Source organism: Sciurus carolinensis, chromosome 1 (assembly GCF_902686445.1).
Source record: "Sciurus carolinensis chromosome 1, mSciCar1.2, whole genome shotgun sequence".
NCBI lineage: Eukaryota > Metazoa > Chordata > Mammalia > Rodentia > Sciuridae > Sciurus > Sciurus carolinensis.
Genome location: NC_062213.1, coordinates 91,028,603 through 91,050,214, shown reverse-complemented (window position 1 = coordinate 91,050,214; position 21,612 = coordinate 91,028,603). Strand labels below are relative to the sequence as shown.

Here is a 21,612-nt window from a genome sequence, read left to right as displayed (position 1 = left end):
GCGGAGAGCCTCGATCTGCAGTCAGCCTCAGGGATAAGGGCAGGGCAGCCGGAGACCTCTTCAGGCGGCTCTGCCCACTCCGGCTGCGGGCTCTCTTCACGGGGCGATCCAAGATGGCGGCCTAGAGGGAGACTGCACCCCCGGTCGCTCCACAACCCAGGAGTTAAGAAGGGGAGGCATTGAGAGACTCGGACTGAAGTGGAGCCATGGGTGAGTCTGCCCACTGGGTAAAGCTCAGCCCGGGTGGCAGGCCCAGATAGAGGTGGCTTAGCAGAGCCGGGCAGGGCAGCTTGAGTCTTCCCAAGGTAGTCTTCCACACTCCGGCAGTGGGCTCTTCCCACACGGCCAGCTGCACGGTGCAGGCCCACAGTGAGAGCATTTCCGCACAGAGCCAGTTCCAAAACGTGGAACCAGTAGGGGGCTAGAGGCAGTATTCTTCGAATGAGCTGCTTTATCAGATTCCTCCAAGACATCAGGCTACTGAAGGCTGGGAGGTGATACACTGGAAATCTACTGGGACACTATAAGCCAATAGTGGAAAACTGCAATATCTCAGGGTCCCACTGACAACTGACCATTATGAGAAAACAAGGGAAGAAAATGTCCCAAACAAACCTAGATACTACATCAATAAAACCCAATGACAGCAGAGCAGAAGAAATGTCAGAAAGGGAGTTCAGAATGTACGTAATTAAAACGATCAGGGAAGCTAATGAGGAGATGAAAGAGCAAATGCAGGCATTGAAGGAGGAGATGAAAGAGCAAATGCAGGCATTAAATGATCGCACCAATCAACAGTTAAAAGACCAAATACGGGAAGCAAGAGATCATTTCAATAAAGAGTTAGAGATACTGAAAAAAAACCAAACTGAAATCCTTGAAATGAAGGAAACAATAAACCAAGTTAAAAACTCCATAGAAAGCATAACCAATAGGATAGAACACCTGGAAGACAGAACCTCAGACATTGAAGACAAAATATTTAACCTTGAAAACAAAGTGGAACAAACAGAGAAGATGGTAAGAAATCATGAACAGAATCTCCAAGAACTATGGGATATCATGAAAAGGCCAAATTTGAGAATTATTGGGATTGAGGAAGGCTTAGAGAAACAAACCAAAGGAATGAACAATCTATTCAATGAAATAATAACAGAAAATTTCCCAAATCTGAAGAACGAAATGGAAAACCAAGTACAAGAGGCTTATAGAACTCCAAACATACAAAATTACAACAGACCCACACCAAGGCACATTATTATGAAAATACCTAACATACAAAATAAAGACAGAATTTTAAAGGCCGCGAGAGAAAAGAATCAAATTACATTCAGAGGGAAACCAATAAGAATATCAGCAGATTTTTCAATCCAGACCCTAAAGCTAGAAGGGCCTGGAACAACATATACCAAGCCCTGAAAGAAAATGGATGCCAACCAAGAATCTTATACCCAGCAAAACTTACCTTCAAATTTGACGATGAAATAAGATCCTTCCATGATAAACAAAAGCTAAAGGAATTTACAAAAAGAAAGCCAGCATTACAGAACATTCTCAGCAAAATATTCCATGAGGAAGAGATGAAAAACAACGATGCAAATCAGCAACAGGAGGCGCTAGCCTAAAGGAATAGCCAAATAAAGGAGAAACCAAATCATGTCAAAAACAAATATGAGTCAATTGACTGGGAATACAAATCATATCACAATAATAACCCTGAATGTTAATGGCCTGAATTCATCAATCAAAAGACACAGACTGGCAGATTGGATTAAAAAGAAAAATCCAACAATATGCTGCCTGCAAGAGACTCATCTCATAGAAAGAGACACCCATAGACTAAAGGTGAAAGGATGGGGAAAAACATACCATGCACACGGACACAGCAAAAAAGCTGGAGTATCCATCCTCATCTCAGATAATGTGGACTTCAAACCAAAACTAGTCAGAAGGGATAAAGAAGGACATTATATGCTGCTTAAGGGAAGCATAAATCAGCAAGACATAACAATCATAAATATCTATGCCCCGAACATTGGCTCATCCACGTACGTCAAACAAATCCTTCTCAATTCCAGAAACCAAATAGACCACAACACAATAATACTAGGCGATTTTAACACACCTCTCTCACCACTGGATAGATCGTCCAAACAAAAATTGAATAAAGAAACTATAGATCTCAACAACACAATCAGCAATTTAGACTTAACGGACATATATAGAATATACCATCCAACACAGAATGAATACACTTTCTTCTCAGCAGCACATGGATCCTTCTCTAAAATAGACCATATTTTATGCCACAAAGCTACTGTTAGTAAATACAAGAAGATAGAGATACTACCTTGTACTCTATCAGATCATAATGGATTGAAATTAGAAATAAATGACAGAATAAAAAACAGAAACTTCTCCAATACCTGGAGACTAAATAATACACTATTATATGATGAATGGATAACAGAAGACATCAGGAGGGAAATAAAAAAATTCTTAGAAGTAAACGAGAACAAAGACACATCATATCAAAATCTCTGGGACACTATGAAAGCAGTACTTAGAGGAAGATTTATTTCATGGGGTGCATTCAAAAAAAGAAGTAGAAATCAACAAATAAATGAGTTAACACTACAGCTCAAAGCACTAGAAAAAGAAGAGCAGACCAATACCAAAAGTAGTAGAAGACAGGAAATAGTTAAAATCAGAGCCGAAATCAACGAAATCGAAACAAAAGAAACAATCGGAAAAATTAATAAAATAAATAGTTGGTTCTTTGAAAAAATAAATAAAATTGATAAACCCTTAGCCACACTAACAAAGAGAAAGAGGGAGAAAACTCAAATTACTAAAATTCGGAATGAACAAGGAAACATCACAACAGACACGAGTGAAATACAAAACATAATTAGAAGCTATTTCGAAAATCTATACTCCAACAAAACAGAAAACCTTGAAGACATCAACAAATTTCTAGAGACATATGAACTACCTAAACTGAACGAGGAGGACATACACAACTTAAATAAACCAATTTCAAGCAATGAAATAGAAGAGGTCATCAAAAGCCTACCAACAAAGAAAAGTCCAGGACCAGATGGGTTCTCAGCCGAGTTCTACAAAACCTTTAAAGAAGAGCTCATTCCAATACTCCTCAAACTATTCCATGAAATAGAAGAGGAGGGAACCCAACCAAACTCGTTCTATGAAGCCAATATCACCCTGATACCTAAACCAGACAGAGACACATCAAGGAAAGAAAATTTCAGACCAATATCCTTAATGAACATCGATGCAAAAATTCTCAACAAAATTTTAGCAAATCGCATACAAATATATATTAAAAAGATAGTGCACCACGATCAAGTGGGTTTTATCCCAGGGATGCAAGGTTGGTTCAACATTCGGAAATCAATAAATGTCATTCACCATATCAACAGACTTAAAGTTAAGATTCACATGATTATTTCAATAGATGCAGAAAAAGCATTTGATAAAATACAGCATCCCTTCATGCTCAAAACACTAGAAAAAATTGGGGTAATGGGAACATTCCTAAACATTATAAAGGCAATCTACGCTAAGCCCATGGCTAATATCATTCTAAATGGTGAAAAACTGAAAGCGTTCCCCCTAAAAACTGGAACAAGGCAGGGATGCCCTCTTTCACCACTTCTATTCAACATCGTCCTTGAGACTCTAGCCAGAGCAATCAGACAAACCAAAGAAATTAAAGGGATACGAATAGGAAAAGAAGAACTCAAACTATCCCTGTTCGCTGATGACATGATTATATATTTAGAGGAACCTGGAAATTCCACCAGAAAACTTTTAGAACTCATAAGTGAATTCAGTAAAGTAGCAGGTTACAAGATCAATGCTCATAAATCCAATGCATTTTTATACATAAGTGATGAATCTTCAGAAAGAGAAATTAGGAAAACTACCCCATTCACAATAGCATCGAAGAAAATAAAATACTTGGGAATCAATCTCACAAAAGAGGTGAAAGACCTCTACAATGAGAACTACAGAACACTAAAGAAAGAAATTCAAGAAAACCTTAGAAGATGGAAAGATCTCCCATGTTCCTGGATAGGCAGAATTAATATCGTCAAAATGGCTATACTACCTAAAGTGCTATACAGATTCAATGCAATTCCAATTAAAATCCCAATGATGTACCTCGCAGAAATAGAGCAAGCAATTATGAAATTCATCTGGAAGAATAAAAAACCTAGAATAGCTAAAGCAATCCTCAGTAGCAAGAGCGAAGCAGGGGGTATTGCAATACCAGATCTTCAACTCTACTACAAAGCAATAGTAACAAAAACGGCATGGTATTGGTACCAAAATAGACAGGTAGATCAATGGTACAGAATAGAGGACATGGACACAAACCCAAATAAATACAATTTTCTCATACTAGACAAAGGTTCCAACAATATGCAATGGAGAAAAGATAGCCTCTTCAACAAATGGTGCTGGGAAAACTGGAAAACTATATGCAATAGAATGAAACTAAACCCCTATCTCTCACCCTACACAAAACTCAACTCAAAATGGATCAAGGACCTCGGAATCAGACCAGAGACCCTGCATCTTATAGAAGAAAAAGTAGGTCCAAATCTTCAACTTGTTGGCTCAGGATCAGATTTCCTTAACAGGACTCCCGTAGCACAAGAAATAAAAGCAAGAATAAACAACTGGGATAGATTCAAACTAAAAAGCTTTCTCTCAGCAAAGGAAACTATCAGAAATGTGAAGAGAGAGCCTACAGAGTGGGAGAATATCTTTGCCAACCATACCTCAGATAGAGCGCTAATTTCCAGAATCTATAAAGAACTCAAAAAACTCTACACGAAGAATACAAATAATCCAATCAACAAATGGGCTAAGGAAATGAACAGACACTTCACAGAAGAAGATGTACAAGTAATCACCAGATATATGAAAAAATGTTCAACATCCCTAGTAATAAGGGAAATGCAAATCAAAACTACCCTAAGATTTCATCTCACCCCAATTAGAATGGCGATTATCAAGAATACAAGCAACAATAGGTGTTGGCGAGGATGTGGTGAAAAAGGAACACTCATACATTGCTGGTGGGGTTGCAAATTAGTGCAACCACTCTGGAAAGCAGTGTGGAGATTCCTCAGAAAGCTTGGAATGGAAACACCATTTGACCCAGCTATCCCACTCCTTGGCCTATACCCAAAGGACTTAAAATCAGCATACTACAGAGATACAGCCACATCAATGTTCATTGCTGCTCAATTCACCATAGCCAGATTGTGGAACCAACCTAGATGTCCTTCGGTTGATGAATGGATAAAGAAACTGTGGCATATTTATACAATGGAATATTACTCCGCAATGAAGAATGATAAAATTATGGCATTTGTAGGCAAATGGTCGAAATTGGAGAATATCATGCTAAGTGAGATAAGCCAATCTCAAAAAACTAAAGGACGAATGATCTCGCTGATAAGCGGATGAGGACATATAATGGGGGGTGGGACGGGCTAGCATTAGGTTTAGGGTTAGGTTTAGAGTTAGGCTAAGGAGAGCAGTAAGAATGAAGGAAAGAAGGACTGTGTAGAGGGAAAAGAGGGGTGGGAGGGGTGGGAGGGGTGGGAGGGGTGGGAGGGGTGGGGGGAGGGGAAAAATATAATAAACATCATTACCCTATGTAAACGTAAAAAAAAAATAAATAAATAAAAAAAAATGTAACTGGTTTTTGTCATATTACTGAATTTTGAGAGGTCTTAATAAATTCTACATGCAAAGTCTTGAGCAGCTACATGACTAACAAATATTCAGCCCTAATCTAGGGCTTCCTTTTCAATGCTTTTAATGGTATTTTTTGAAGAGTAACACTTCATTTTGATAAATTTCAAATTGTTAAAAATAGTCCTTGTATAGATTGTACTTTTGGTGTCACATATTAAAAAATTTTGTTTAAATCAATGTCAAAGAGTTTTGTCTTTTGTTTCTTCTGAAAGTTTATAGTATTAGGTTTTTACACTTGAGTTAATGTTATATTTTTGTTAACTTTATATTGAAAGTGAGGTATTTATCAGATTCATTATTTTTTTAACTGGGATATCAAATTGTTCCACTACAATTTTGGGGAAAAAATATCCTTTCTCCATGGCTGTTTTTGGACTTTTGTAGGAAATTCAAAGACTGTATATGTGAAGGTCTATTTTATTTTCCATTGTTCTATATGCCTATCCTTCCTCCCATATCATAGTCATTTTTCTATTTAAATTTCTCTTAAAATATTTTCAGTCATTGTCTTAAGATAGACAATATATATCTTTAATTATAGGGTCCAATTCAAATAATATTGCTGTTTTACATAGTATAAGGAGCTTGTAACAGTACACTGATAATTCTTCCCTCTCATATTTTGTGCTATTCTTGCCATATTATTATATAAGAATATTTATAGATATTCTATAAATAATACATTGCTAGTATTTTTGCTTGAGATCAGTAATTAGCAAACTATGACCCATAGTCCAAGTCTGGCTCATTGCCTGTTTTCAAACAGCCTACAAGCTAAAAAATATTTTTACCTTTAAAATGTTTAGAAAAGATGGAAAGGATAATACTGTGTGACATAAGAAAAATTACACAAATTTCAAACATTAGTGTCTATAAATAAAGTTTTATTGGAAAACTGATATGCTCATTTATTTAAATATTATCTATGGCTTTTGTAGCCAGTGCAGACCTAAGCAGCTGTAGAATAGGCAATATGACTTGCACAGTTTAACAGATATAAAAGGTCATGCCCTGCTTTCTGAACATCAATCTTCTTTTAGGGCATTTAAAAATAACAAGAATAAGTGAATTCTTATATTCACTTCATTTATGCCATGTGTCAGTGTACTTCCATTATGTACATCCAAGTTTCTATATTACTGTTCATTTGCCTAAAACACTTAACATATGTGTTTTACTTTTCACTATAAATAAGTGGTCTATATCTGTCTGAAAATCTCTTTACTTCTATTTGAATGTTTTAATACTTTACAGGGATTATAATTCTGGTTTGACATAACTTTAAAGATGTTGATCCATAATTTTTTGTCTTACATAGTTGCAGACAAAAAGACTGCTATAGTTTTCACATCTGTATATGTGTATGTGTGACATTTTTACTGACTGTCTTTAAGATTTTTGCTTTAGTCGGGTGCAGTGGCACATGCCTATAATCCTAGGGGCTCAGGAGGCTGAGTCATGAGGATCCCAAGTTTGAGGCCAGCCTCAGGAATTTAGGGAAGACCTAAGCAACTTAGTGAAACCCTGTCTTGAAAAAAATTTTAAAAACAAAATTGGGGATTTGGCATTTGACTCAGTGATTAAGAACCCCTGGGTTCAATCCCTGGTATCAAAAAAAAAAAAAAAAAAAAAAAAGGTTTTTGCTCTATCTGCCTTTTATGAGTTCAAATATGATATATACATGCTATATATACATATATAATGGTTTATTATTGCTACTGTGTATCATTATTATTATTATTACTTATTCTGCTAGATGTTCTCTAAGATTCTTGGATTTGTGTTGATTAGGGTGTCTGTTATATAGTTTTGAAAGTTGTTCAACTTTCATCTCCTTTCAGATATTGCTTATGCCTCATCTTCTCTTGGTTTTCTTTCTGGGACTCCAAATGCAGTTATGTTAACCTGTGTGATGCTATCCCATATGGAGAGTGGTGACAGAGGATGGGAGAACAGTGACTGAGATTGGGGATTTCTGATGACCTCATGGCTGTGGCATGCCTGGTGCCTGGGAATGTTTCTGTGCAAGGGCACAGGATGCTTAGCTGCTGTGGCATTGTCCTGCATGAGGAGCTCTATGCAAGAGTCTTATCAGCTCTGACCTTGTTCTTGCACAAAGCTCCTGGGAAGGAAGGAATTTTTATGCTAGGTAACCATAAGGTTTCACCAGCTCCACTTTTCCTGTTCCTGCCTGCTTTACAGTAACTTTTAGCAATTGACTTTCTTTTTTTTTTTTTTTTTTTTGCAGTGCTAGGGATTAAACCCAGGGCCTTGTGCTTGCAAGGCAAGCGTTCTAATAACTGAGCTATATCCCCTTGAGAGCTACACAATGCTCCTAATTGCAACTGTAGATTGGAACTGCAGAAAAGCTACATAGATGTCCTATTTTCGGTAACTTTCCTGAATACAAAGCATAATGGTTGCATAGTATGTAACCTGATAATGAGACCTATATAAATAAAGATTGTTGGCATAACTCTTTAGATCTGCATCTCCATCAGAGAGCAGAGTTCCACCTGATCCCAGCTTAATCTTCAAAATCTGTTGGTGAATCTTTATTTTTCCAGTCCCCCTTTGCCCCTCACTGGAACCGAGAGTTTGGCTGCACTGGTCGAGGCACTCCCAGGTCACTTGGGATAATCTGTTTTTTGGGATAATCTTGGGTCATAATCTGTTTTTTTCCTTGATTTTTTTTTTTTTTTTTGTGGGGAGTGCAGGATTGAACCCAGGGGCACTCAACCACTGAGCCACATTCCCCAGCCCTGTTTTGTATTTTATTTAGAGACAGGGTCTCACTGAGTTCCTTAACACCTTTGCTGAGTCTGGCTTTGAACTCGAAATCCTTCCACCTCAGACTCCCAAGACGCTGGGATCACAGGTGTGCGCCATCTTGCCTGGCTCATAATCTGCTTTTAAATTTTCACTTATTTATCTTTGTGTTCTAAATTGAATAATTTTTATTGATCTATATTTGGTTCATCAGTTTATTCCTCTGCCACATCAAATCCACTGATGATCCTGCTGAAGGCATTCTGTGTCTCTGCAACTGTTGTTTTTATCTTTTCTTCCCATTTCCAGCATTTTCATTTCATTCTCTCATAGTTTTCATTTTGCTTCTGATATTGCCTATCTGATGATGTCTGCTGCCCATGGATTTTAAATACTTTGCTAGTTTCAACACCTCATATCATACCTGGATTTTCTTTTGCTATGACTTTACCATGGATGCTGAGTAAGTCTAATTGGGAGTGAGGCCATGTTTGCGATTGTTGGTCACACCCCACATGAGTAAAATTCTTCTAGAGTTATGCGTGTCAGTGTCTCAGTATCTACCTTAGCTCAGCTTCATGTCTTCCCTTTACACCCAAACCTAAGGGAATTTCTCTTTACATGTCCTTCAACACCCCCTAGCATCTAGCTCTAGTTACCTGTGGCCTGATGATTTTGCCTGGTGGTAAATTGCATGCTGTGGGGAGTGATGGCAGAGCAAGCTATTGTCCTGTTCAGTCTCTGTCTTTGGCAGACACTGGGTCCCTGAATCTTAGGGGTAGGATTTTCACCTCTTATTCTAAATGTCCTCCATATTGGAGGTTGGAGACCTTTAATATTCTACACCCAGAATCTATTTCTTTCTTTTCTCCAAGAGAGCAACTTCTTCTATTTCAAAGAGTCTTCATTTGTGCTCTAAAGATGCTAGAGTTTGATTCTATTCCCCAAGAGGTATGTTTATTCTGTATGGAAGGATCCAGTCAAGCTTTCATGTCTTTCCCACAATGGCTTACCTTTGCCTCCCCTAGACCTGTCCCTAATCTTTCTCATGACCATCCAGTGAGATACATGAAGTTTCAGCGAGTGCAAATTCTCAAGATTGCATTTCCCAGGAGTTCCATACTCTCATGCCAGTCCAACATCAACTTTGATCAACCTCAATTTATTACAAATTTTAGCTAAATTCTCTATTTGGAGTATCTTGTGTCCACTCTCTGCCTTAGGTTGGAAGAATTTTTCTATTTCCTCTCTCCCTGGAAGTATCTGTCTTTCCTTAGATTTTTTTATTAGATGCTTGTTTTGCAACCTAAACTCTCTCGTGGATTCATAAAACCTTGTGATGTTGCAGATTATCTGACCTTATTTTTTTGTTGTTGTTATAAAAGTGGGAACAATTCCTTTTCCAACTCTCTACATATTAACTGGAAGCAGAGTCTTACTTAGCAATTATGTAATTATATTTCTCAAATTATTTGTAAAGTTAACAATCTTCATGTTTATAAAACTTTCATATTTGTTCTCTTATAAATTTAATAATTTACATATTTAGTTCATATATGTATATATAGAATCCATATTGACTTATATAACTATAGGTAGTAAAAATTCTTATTAATAATTTTATTCATTCAACAGATATTTATTGAATAGCAATGTCCTTGAATATATATACATAGCAGAATCCTATCCCTTCCCCAAACCAAACCAGGACTCTAACTAATGAGAAAATCTTTTATTATGATGACATGTTGATATTTTGGAGTTATTTATCCAGCGATCATCACATCCTGACTAATTTGATGTAGGAAGGAACCTGTGAACTGGCGTTCCCAGGTAGCTCACAATCACAAGCAGGTCAAAATGTGTATCAGGGATTCTTCAATTCAATGTTGCTTAGACAAACTGAGTTCAATTGATCCTTTCATTTATTTTTATTTTTTGGCCTTAATAACCTGGATGGAGAAAAATTAAATAGATTGAGATGCAGTGATCAGTTACCTCTCTTCTCTTCACAGTGACTAAGTCCTCCTACAGGTAACTTTCTCCTTCCCTCCCTCCTAAAATGCATTATCCGTTCCTGGACTGCCCTCCTGCTGTGTACCTATTATGAAATCTACATTCTCCTTAACAAGGGCATGCATGCCGTTTTGTCAAGGCTCTAGTCCATCTCTTACAAAGAGAGACAGCAGTCAGTGCAAATGATATTGAGCCCTGGAGAAGAGAGCAAAGTGGAGGCCGTAGGATGGGGGATTGTGACGACATAACAGGAGTAGGGACATGACACTGACTCAGCTGGAGGATGCAGGGATGGTGGGACTGGCTCGGACATCTGCCTTCAAGGTATTTATTGTCTGTGTCTCCTTTCATCATCTACATGTGCCAGGATGATTTGTACAACTGTGGGCAAGCTGTCTGCATTTGACTCACAGTGTTATCAAGGAACTCTGTGTGGGCCTCTGTGAGAACCATGGTGTCTCTTCCTTGAGAAGGCCATGACTTTAATTGTTAATTTTTACTTTTTTGGTTGTTGATAGACCTTTATTTTATTCATCTATTTACATGTGGTGCAGAGAATCGAACCCAGTGCCTCACGCACGCGAGGCAAGCGCTCTACCACTAAGCCACAACCTGGGTCCCCCAAGACTTTTTAATTGTGTCTAGGATGTGTATTTTCTAGAAGGGAGGTTCCTCAGTTCCATGAGATATAGATAGGCTAAATATCCACATCATACCCTGTTCAACAGCACCCATTCCATTAACTTTCCTCAAAATAGTTCCTACCGTAAAGAAGCTATGAACTCCAAATTTCAGCTGTAACTTTTTTCCACTTTTTGACAGCTCAAAGAATGTAAGTTTAAGCTTATCTCCTTCCTCGCAATTTATTTGGTTCTGTTTTGTGAGCACCAATACTTCCATGTTCCCTGTTTTGTCACTGATGTCAAATAGTACATGATCCTTTTTTTCTGTTTTCTGTAAAAAGAAAACCAACACACAGTGTGATAAGCTGATTAAGGGATGCCACATTAATTAGATATCAGACAACCAGAAGGTTCTGGCAGAAAGAAATATATGGGAAAATTCCACCTTCAAAATTAGTGAGCTTATATCTAACAGATGCTAAAAAGTTCAGACAAAGGAGGCAGACATGACTCAATGAAGCACGTTGCCTCTGTACCCGTTTTTCTAGTCCAAAGTCCTCTTCCTTTGGGAGGCCAAGGATGACTCACAGAGGAAAAACTTATGAGTGGAAACTTGGGGCTGCTCCAAGGCCAGTAGCCAGGACAGTAAGGGGAAAGGAAGATCCTGGTGTTGTAGGAGACTCATTTTTAGTAACAAATCCAGGAAAGGTATGAGCCAATGATGCAGAACCTAGTAAAAACATCTAATTCAGAGTAAGAAACCAAGGACAAGGACAAGAAATCATCCCCCATGAAGTCTAGATCAAAAGGAAATATGATGTTGATCAGTCACCCAGGAGACTGATAGTATTTGAGATTTAATTTTACGGGCTAAATGAGAATATAGTAGTGGATGGTTGACCAGACTGAAAGCTCAAAACTGAAAGAAAGAACATGGGTTTCCTATCTAAGGTCATTTCATGCTTAAATTGTCCAGGACAGATTCCTCCTATCAGCTCCTCTGCAGTTCACCCAGGACAGCTGAGGTTGGCCCCTGGATGCTAGGTCATAGCTTCCCTTGCTGTTTGGTCAGGTCCTGTCCTACACCAGAAAAAGTGGCCACACAGATGAGTTCCCTGAGGCTTGGCACACAATACTTCACAATTTCTCACTTCAATATGTCTCTATGTCTCTGCACACTCTTTTTTTTTTTTTTTTTTTTTTTTAGTTTCTTCATTTGGTTAGGATTCTTTAATCCTGCCCTACTTATGGGTCTTCCAGGTTAGTTAATTCAGTTTATTACTCAATGACTTATTTTGCATTAATAAAATCATCACTTAAAATACTGATAGTATACATATAAAGCAGAAAAATATCACAGAAGGTAAAAATTATTGTAGCCATTTTCCAGAAGCTATGAAGATAAAAAGAAGTTGAAATGGGATTGTGATGGCCCCTTGAGAATAAAAATACTTGGGGGAGGGGGTTGCATATTAACTCTGCAACTGTTTAGTACTTTGGGGTCTATTTGTTTAGATTTCTGTTGATAGAGAAAACATGGAATTGAATAGTGTCTAAAGTCTATTTAAAGCTCAGAGTGGAGAATACCTTATTCTTTCTAATCAATTATATCAAACTATACATAGGAACTTACCTTCTGAATTACAAACACCCCATTCACTATTGTTCCAAGAGGTTGAGTCTGAAGCTTATTTATCTTTGGTGTTTCACCAGCTTTCCTGATAATATGCTTTGGTACATTGATCTCTTGGTCAGATTCAGCATCAAATACAAGTGAGGCACTATTCACCTCCAGAAAACCACCACACCAATAATATTTTGATATGTTAATTATTCTCTTTGGGGTGAATTTATCTTTTAGCTGCATATTAAAAACTTTTACAAAAAAAAATTCCTTCTCTGTGGCCACAGTAGCATGAAACATCTCTTCCTTTCTTCCATCCTGGGTATCAAACTCAAAGGGCTTCGTTGCTTTCAGCACCATGACTGTTATGTGGCTTTTCTGCAACTCTTCTTTTCTGACAGATTCTGGCTGGGCCACCACCTGCTTCTGCTTAGGCTGAAGATCACAGAAGAAAAACATGAGCCGTGAATAAAGAGGAGGTGAAAGAGGGGACTCAGTGTTAAACCTTAGGAAGCCAGCCCAAGAGAGGTGCAATCAAAGGAAGAGAGAGAGGGGGGTGGGGGGAGGGGACAGTTAGGAAGAGAATTGAACTTAGAATTATCTGGATAGGAAAGAGATTACAAAAGAAAGATTTCAAGTCCTGTGTACAAATGGGCCAGTGTAACAAGCTTTGGAGATAGATTGCCTGAATCTGAATCCTCTGCTTTTTCACCTACTGGGGGTGAAGAGTGCATCAGGTTTCTGCAGCATTGCCAAGACAAAAGAGTAAATCTGATCTTGTCTTCTTCTACTGATTACATTAGGGCATAAGGTAACCTTGTGCTCTATCTTATATGGTCCTGAATACTCATTTTACTCTGATATGAAGGTGACAGAGCTCAGTGACCTGACAAGTCTCCCCAAATTCCTAGGGATAGTCCTGGGCAGAATAAAAGTTCACATTAAATTAAATGTGAATAAAGAGAGAGACCTAGGGCAGAGATCCTACAAATAAATTAAAGGCTAATTAAAGAATCAAATCTACCTGTATGATTAACCCCTAGAAATACTGAACGATACACTATAGTTTACATTAAAATTTTTATTGTTTTTTTATTATAAAAATTTGAAATCACTTAAAATAAAAATAAAACAAAAAAGACTGGCACAAACCATCTATTTTTGTGTAAGTACACTTCGTGGTGTTCACACAATTATAAAATTAACTAAAGAAAGACATGTCTCTCAAAACATGTCCCTATTGTTAAGTGGCACAGGACTGCACAGTGTTGTTTATTTTTACTATAGTAAAACCTTAAGCATTTCAGAAAAGTAGTAATACTGAAGAGAATGTGATCTTTGGGTATCTTTGGGTATTTATTATTTATTGCCCTGTAAATAATAAACAATCACAATGCATTTTAAAAAATAAAAATAAATGCCATAAAAGGAATTTGATTAAATAAGAATGTATAGTCATAAAATAGATTACTATGCAAATATTAAAATTGCTAGAGAAATATGATAAATGGTTACAATTGACTTAACAAAGGACAAGGTCTAAACAAGAATGTACAATGTGTTTCTTGTTGGCTAAATCAACAATTAAATAGTACTAACATGCCACAGACATATTTGCCAACATCAAATATAGGTCTCTCTAGATGACAAGATTTTAAGTAATTTTATTGTCATCTCTATGTTTTTTGAAATTAACAGAGATGTGAGAGTTTTTGTGTCTGTTTTAGAAGCAAATGTTACTTTTAAAAAGTAATTTGCTCTCCAAAGTCAAAGGAAAATGCAGGAAAAGGGGGGAAAAAAAAAAGGCATGTAAGACCAAGTGCAAATGTTTCTGAATTAGATCTCTGATGGCACCTGGCATGAGTCCATAAGGGGACTGAGGGACATACTCATAGACTCAATTTGGACCAGTGCAGGAAAACATCAGCTTGCCTGAGGCTCACTACAAAATTTCTCATCTTTGGTCCAGGTATCTTTAGTTAGGTCTTCCAGACTAAATAATGCATATTTTCATGACCAATTTCTGAAATTCACCACTTATGTCTGCAGATGGTTTCCCTGACAACTTCAGAAGTTTCTAGGCCAAGCCCAGAGGAAGTGGCTGCTCTACACAAAGAGAATGGAAAACATAGGATTAATTTCTATAGCTCACACAACTGTAAAACTGCATGATACCTACACCACAGGAAGTGAAATTGCACATTTGAAGGATTTGTTTTTTTTTTTTTCCTTTGAGCACTTTCTTTGTTTTGAATATGCCAGAAATTGAATTTTTTTTTAATTTCATCTGGATTTCACTGGTGTATTGTAATCATACATAACTGTCTGTGGACTCTGTGGTGGGGCTGTCAGCTATGGCTCTCAACTTAGTCCTCAAGACTAAGGCAAGCAATCTTACAGAGGCTGACACTCCACAAGTCTTACTCTCTCAGCTAAGAGAGCCACTTCGCCTTGGTGTCACTGCAGGCATACATGCCATTTCCCCACCCCATCTAGATAGTGACAACCCTAGGGGCATCCTCAGCTCCCGAGTGCTCTGTGGGATGGGCTGAGACCTTTGTCATGAATGCACTGAACTTGAAATTGTCCCCACTCTATTTCTTTTACTACTCATGGGCATGAACACTGAAAGCACTCTAAAATATACTTTCTGAAAATGACTGTCTGAGTTTTCTTCTGATACACTGTACTAAAATGTCCAGAGCATGTTAGAGATTAGGAGCTCAATAAGTATTTTGAGTCCAGTTTTCTTTTTGTAAATGAAGCACAATTTTCATATGATAGTCTTCCTTTCTTTAATTGCAAGCTGTGAGATAAAGAACAGAGGTCCTCATGTGGGGAAGGACAGGGACAGTGGCTGGAGGTGCTCTCATAAGGATGAAGGTCACTCTGCTCACTGCATCCTACCTTCACATGAGGAGAGGCTGCTGGTGGCACACCGGGCTGGATGGCATCCTTTCTGCTGACTGCAGAGACCACAGGACTCATTTCAGTTTGACTTTTCCTCTTTGTGAGGCTTGCTTCCTTTGTCTTTTTATTTCCCTTGTACTTCTCATCAACTATTTAGGAGAAGAAAAAAAAAAAAAAAAGGACACATAACCAGAAGACAGGGACAAAGGTTGGCTGAGAAATGTAAATATCATTACCTCTCAAGAACAAATGAGAAGAATGACACCAGCAGGAGGGCAGAACAAGAGCTTCCCAGATCCAACCGCCTCACAGAAGCCCACTTCACGGACAACACGGCATGTGCAACCACCACCAAGACACATTCTAGGACCACAGAACAGAGAAAAGCTCCTCCAGGAGGAAAAGGAATGGTTCCACTGTTACATGCCACCCCTCCCCCACACTGGCCCAGCACCACCCAGAGACAATTCCCCTAGACCCACAGGTTCTACAATGAGAAAAGAGAGGTGTGGTGAGCATTTGATTCCCCAGCACCCTGGGATGCTTTGCAGGAGACTCACTTATGTCTTAAGGTACACTGGAGGCATTGGCAGTGATAGACCTCCTGGGGCCCAGTTAGAAAGAAAGAAGCGGGTGGGTATCACAGTGATGGGTACATGGATCTTGGGGGATCTACATTCTGGTCAATGGGGGCTACAAACCAGAGACAGAATCCAACAGCTTTGTTCTGCAGGAAGTATGGTCAATAGGTCTGTTGGGTTTTTGTTTTGTTTTCTTTTTTTGGTTGGGGTGCTGGGGATTGAACCCAGGGGTGCTTTCTCACTGAACTACATCCCCAATCCTTTTTATGTTTTTTTTTTTACTTTGAGATGGGGATCTCAAAAAGTTGCCCAGTCTGGCCTGGAACTTAATGATCTTCCTGCCTTGCCTCCTGAGTGGCAGGGATTACAGGTGTACACCACAGTGCCCAGCTGGTCTGTGGGTTTTCAATTCCCTAACCAGCCTCCCACCCAGCCATGGTCCTCTGTGTAAGCCTTCCCCACACTGATAGGTAAGTGCATGTCTATGCACATCTGCAGAGGGAAACACCTAGAGCTGCCTCACCCCGTCCAACCTCAGACCTCAGCATAATGCTTCACCAGACTGAGACACAAGCCTACTTCCACAGAGACCTCTGAAGGGGAGTATCTGGCCTTGCCAGACACAAGCTGTGGAGCAACTGACTCCACCTAACAGCCTGCCTGCTTCTCCAGGTTGAAAGGCAAGCCCGTATCCCTGCACATCTGCAGAGGAGAACATCTGGCCTCTCCAGTCCTAATGGTTGAGAAGTAATGTCACCTAGCTTTGAAGCACAATCTGAAGTTCTGCCTGGGCCCAGGCAGGGAAGCAAGACCAAGACCTCATATATCTGTGGAGCATGGCTTCTGACCTTCCCAGTCAGAGTGACCCAAAAGCAACCACAACAACCTTTCCCACTTTCTCAGCCTCAGAACCCAGCCTGCGGATCTGCCTGAATACAGATTTCAAGCAGAAAAACAGCAGAACTGACCATCTAGGCATATATATTTATTTCTCCATGTATCAAGATGGTATATATAGATATAGATAGATATACATATACTATATATGTATGTATATCCATCTTCTCTGGTGTGTGTGTGTGTGTATGTGTGTGTGTATGTGTGTGTGTAATTATGTAAAGGGAAAAGATTGACTTTAATATGATAACAGTGGGAGACTTCAATATCCTCTTTCAACGTTGGACATATTATATAGACAGCAAGTAAATAAGAAAACATTGGACTTAATCTATGGAGGAAATGGATCTAAAAGACATAAAGAATATTCTATCCAACAACATAATTCACACATTTTTCTCAAATGTACATAGAACTTTCTCCAGGAGTGATCACATGAGGCCACAAAACAAGTCTTAAAGATAAGAAGATTAAAATTATAGTGAGACTCTTTCCCAATCATGAAAGCCTAAAACCAGAAATCAAAAACAGGAAAAAAATTTAAGGCACTCAGAAATGTGTGGGAATTCAGCAACATCATAAACAATAGCACAACCAAACTTCTCATTTACTTTTTATTCTCTGCTTTATCACCAGATCCAGAAGGGTTCTTGGTGCCTACCAGAAATTCAATCAATATTAGTGAAAGGGTGAATGGATGGACAGGTAGATGGCATGCTAGCTCCTCACAGCGTCACCATAATGCAGACATAGGGTCTGGCTTGGATGTCCCAGGGCTAGGGTAAGGTTATATTTTATTCAGGCAACTTTGGACTCTGATTTTAAAATAACCATATATCAATATGGTTATATTCAATTATTTGAGGCACTCTCAGACAGAAGAGGGCATGAGAAATTACCGGATGTTGTTTCTGACAGAACTTGAGCAGCTCTAGGCTGAAGTAACAAGATCACTTTGATTTTATGAGAAAAAGGAATGGTTTAATGATGAGCGCTAAGAGCAGAACGAACTGTCCTCTGTTGTAGTAGATTCTCTGTCACTACATTTCAAACAGCAGAAAGAACCTGACCCTCTGACAGGGATTACAGAGGGAGCTCTGCTCCAGAAGTGGAACTGACCTTCCAGTGGTAAGTGAGTTCCATGAAACTGGTTTCAGAGAGGTACACAGATGAAAGTCCCCCTTTCAAAGTGGATAATATAGGAGAGAAAAGACTCAGGGGGGTTGAGGGGCTCAGCATGTCCTCCTGCCCTAGCACATCAGCCATCTTTTATCTCATACATAGTGGGACCAAGGAAATGTTTGTGGAAGAGTATATCTGCCCACTATCCATCTCATATTCCTTAATAATCAGGTTCACATTTTCATCTATTTGATTTACCATTTTCAACCTTCTATTTTAATCTTACATGAATTTCACAGATTTTGATCACGTTCTCTCAACTTCCTTTTATCATGCTTAAGTATCCTTTTAATCTTTGTCTTTCTTCCTACAAAAGTCTCTCTATCTACTAATTATTGACTTGGAGTCATTAAAGATTCTTTTGGCAAGTCAGGTACAGTGGTGCACACCTGTAATCACAGCTACTCAGTAGGCTGAGGTCAGAGGATCACAAATTTGAGGTCAGCCTCAGCAACTTAGCAAGACCTTGTTTCAAAATTAAAAACAAAAAGGACTGGGGATAGTAGAGTGTTCCTGGGTTCAATCCCCAGTACCTCCCCCCCCACAAAATAATAATCCTTCAAATATCCCCTCCCTTCCACATCATAAGCAGAAGCATGCAGACCTTAGGCAGAACATTCAACAAAGAACACTCAAAAAAGAATGAGACTTACAAAGAAAAAGTAAAAAATACCAACAAAAAAAAACCCTCTGATTCCCAATCATAATAGAGGCAACATGGGGTACAATAAATTTGGTACATTTAAAGTAGGCCTAAAGACAACCAAGGACAGAATTTTGACTTATAAAAGAAATTAACTGATTTCTTATACAACATCCAGAGCTGCCAGTCACTCCTGAATTTCTAGCCTGGTCCCAATATGAATCATTTTTAGCTAATTATGGTAATCAAACCTCAGGATCATTAGAACACAAAATGGAATAAAGAATGCCGTTAGAGAAATTTGATGTTACCTTAGCCAAAGGGTTCTGAGGGTTTGGAGGAGGGAGGTGCTGTACATCTAACCTAAATCCTTAGCCCTTTTTATTATTTTTGAGACAGAGTCAAAGTTCCTGAGGGTCTCACTGAGCTGCCCAGGGTGGCCTCAAAATTGTAATCCTCCTTCTTCAGCCTCCCAAGTAGGTGGATTAAAGGTATGTGCCACCATGCCAGGCAAGAATGAATTCTTCACTGGATTGGGTGGGGAGGGGATGGAAACATACTTACAGGCTATGTTTGCCCACACTCAAAATGCAGGGCAGTTGGTTACACGGAGCAACTATGTGCTGTTATTGCCACCTGGTGTCCATATCTAAGAAGTACACCTCCTAATTTCAGCAATCCAAGGAAAATAGAAGGCGTGGCCACACAACCAGTCCTTTTTTTAAACTGCCTTAGGTAACAGTTCATATCTGTATGTTTATATCATCTCTTAAATGGCCTCATTTAGCCTTCATAGAAATTACGTTTCAGAAACTACCATGTTCGTATTATACGCACAAATAATATATTAGAATTCTAAAATTACAGCATTTAGAGTTTCTCATTTTGGGGAGTCCTTGGGTAAGATGTTCTTTTGTTGACCTTTTTTTTTTTTTTTTTTTTTTAAGTCATTCTGTCAATAAAGCCAGGATGTATCAGTTGTTCTTAAGCAACAGTCAGGAGCCTAAACAAAAAGGAGATATTTCTTGGACACTGATCAATAGTTTATTGAATAAAATAAACCACTGTGCCCTGGGAAATTTATCTTGTCATTAGAGATAAAGAGGAGACAGAATCCCTGAACTAAAAGGATAGGGTCTTTCTTGAAGAAAGACAGGCAGTCTGGGACCCTGGCAGGCTGGCCCAGGGGAGAAGAGGTGTCTGGGAGGAGAGGCACAGGTGCCTGATACCCCAGTTTATGACTTGTCAGTGCTCCAATTTTCTTCAGTAAAGTGTGAGAGCATTCCAGACTGTGTGATGGAGTTTGGAGCACTATTGCCATCCACCCTGTGTGCACGGTCACTGCAAGTGGACTGGAGGCAAAGACATACGAAGAGGAGATGAGGAAACGGTGAGTGGTAGCCCTGAGGCTGGAACCAGGGGGGCAGAGTCCTGCTGGGCTGTGTCTGTAAAATGTCTAAAATGCACTTCTAGCAATTCACAGTAAAAGGGGTCAAATGGACAGCTGAGTTGGTAAACAGATCCAATGTGCCCTGGGGTCTTCTCCCTCTGATGCTGAAGTGGGGTACACCACGTACCTTTTGCCTTCTCTTCCTGAAGACTTTTTGCCACTTGCATATAATTCAGCTTCTGGAAGACACGTATGGTCTTCACCACTGCAGACACCACACCAGCACTTTGAATCAGCAAGTCGGCTAACTCTGTCCTATTTGCGGTCTGTAGTTTGCTCTTGGCAATCTTGAATTCATCTGGAAGAAAGAACTTAAACCTATCCAGTTCCTCATCAGTGATGTTATCCAGGCCGGTTAGTAACAGCATTTCTCTATATTTACTCTCCATCTCCCAACTTTCGGGTCAGCCTATAAGAAACCCAAAACACATAAAGTTAGACCACCAAAAGTAGTTTTACATTCAAAATAAACAAGGAGAGGGGTTAATATTTCCCTTTCTCTGTCTCAGTCTCTGCATCTCTCTATCTTTCTATCTCTCTCTCTCTCTCTCTCTCTCTCTCTCTCTCTCTCTTAGGTACTGGGAATTGGACCCCTGGGTTCTACCACTGAGTTACATCCCCAGCCCTTTTTATGTTTTATTTTGAGACAGGGTCTCACTAAGTTGCTAAGGTTGGCCTCAAACTTGCAATCCTCCTGCCTCACCCTTCCTATTCACTGGGATCACAGGTATGCTCCACCTTAGCCGGAAGTTACTATCATCTGAAAGGCAGAGTAAAATGTCTACAGTACAGTAAAGGAGATTTGGGTGAAGAACAAGTCTTAACTTCCTAAGCAAAATGGTCACTACTACTGGGAAAGGACATCTTCAGCAGTGGTACAATGCATATGGAAATCTTAGAGAACAGGATGCATTCTGTGACTTTTAAAAGAGTTGTTTAAGCAAACTGACACACAACACAGTGCATTTATTTCAAGCATACAATGTGAAAATTTTGATGTATGTATACAGTAAACAAAATCCAATTTATTAATTTGCTCTTTCATGGAACATTTTTTTGGTGTCATGTCCGGGAAATTTTTTCCAAACAAGATCAGAAGACTTTTTCCTATTTTCCTC

The 21,612-nt window shown here is 39.0% G+C and overlaps 1 protein-coding gene across 6 annotated transcripts in view; it reads right to left on the bottom strand.

Moving 5' to 3' along the window:
* Positions 1 to 10,166: 10,166 nt before the first annotated feature.
* Positions 10,167 to 21,612, bottom strand: part of Aim2 (absent in melanoma 2) — a 67,019-nt gene continuing 55,573 nt past the window's right edge. For 5 of the 6 annotated variants that reach the window (XM_047564532.1, XM_047564493.1, XM_047564501.1 and 2 more), the window contains 5 exons: positions 20,622 to 20,903; positions 15,739 to 15,890; positions 12,841 to 13,266; positions 11,350 to 11,538; positions 10,168 to 10,520 (listed from right to left, as the gene is read on the bottom strand). In XM_047564532.1, coding sequence (XP_047420488.1) covers positions 10,500 to 10,520; positions 11,350 to 11,538; positions 12,841 to 13,266; positions 15,739 to 15,890; positions 20,622 to 20,883 — 1,050 coding nt within the window. In that variant the 5' untranslated portion in view covers positions 20,884 to 20,903 and the 3' untranslated portion in view covers positions 10,168 to 10,499. Of the gene's footprint in view, positions 10,521 to 11,349; positions 11,539 to 12,840; positions 13,267 to 15,738; positions 15,891 to 20,621; positions 20,904 to 21,612 lie in introns of all 6 variants that reach the window. The other variant, XM_047564541.1, reaches the window with a different exon arrangement.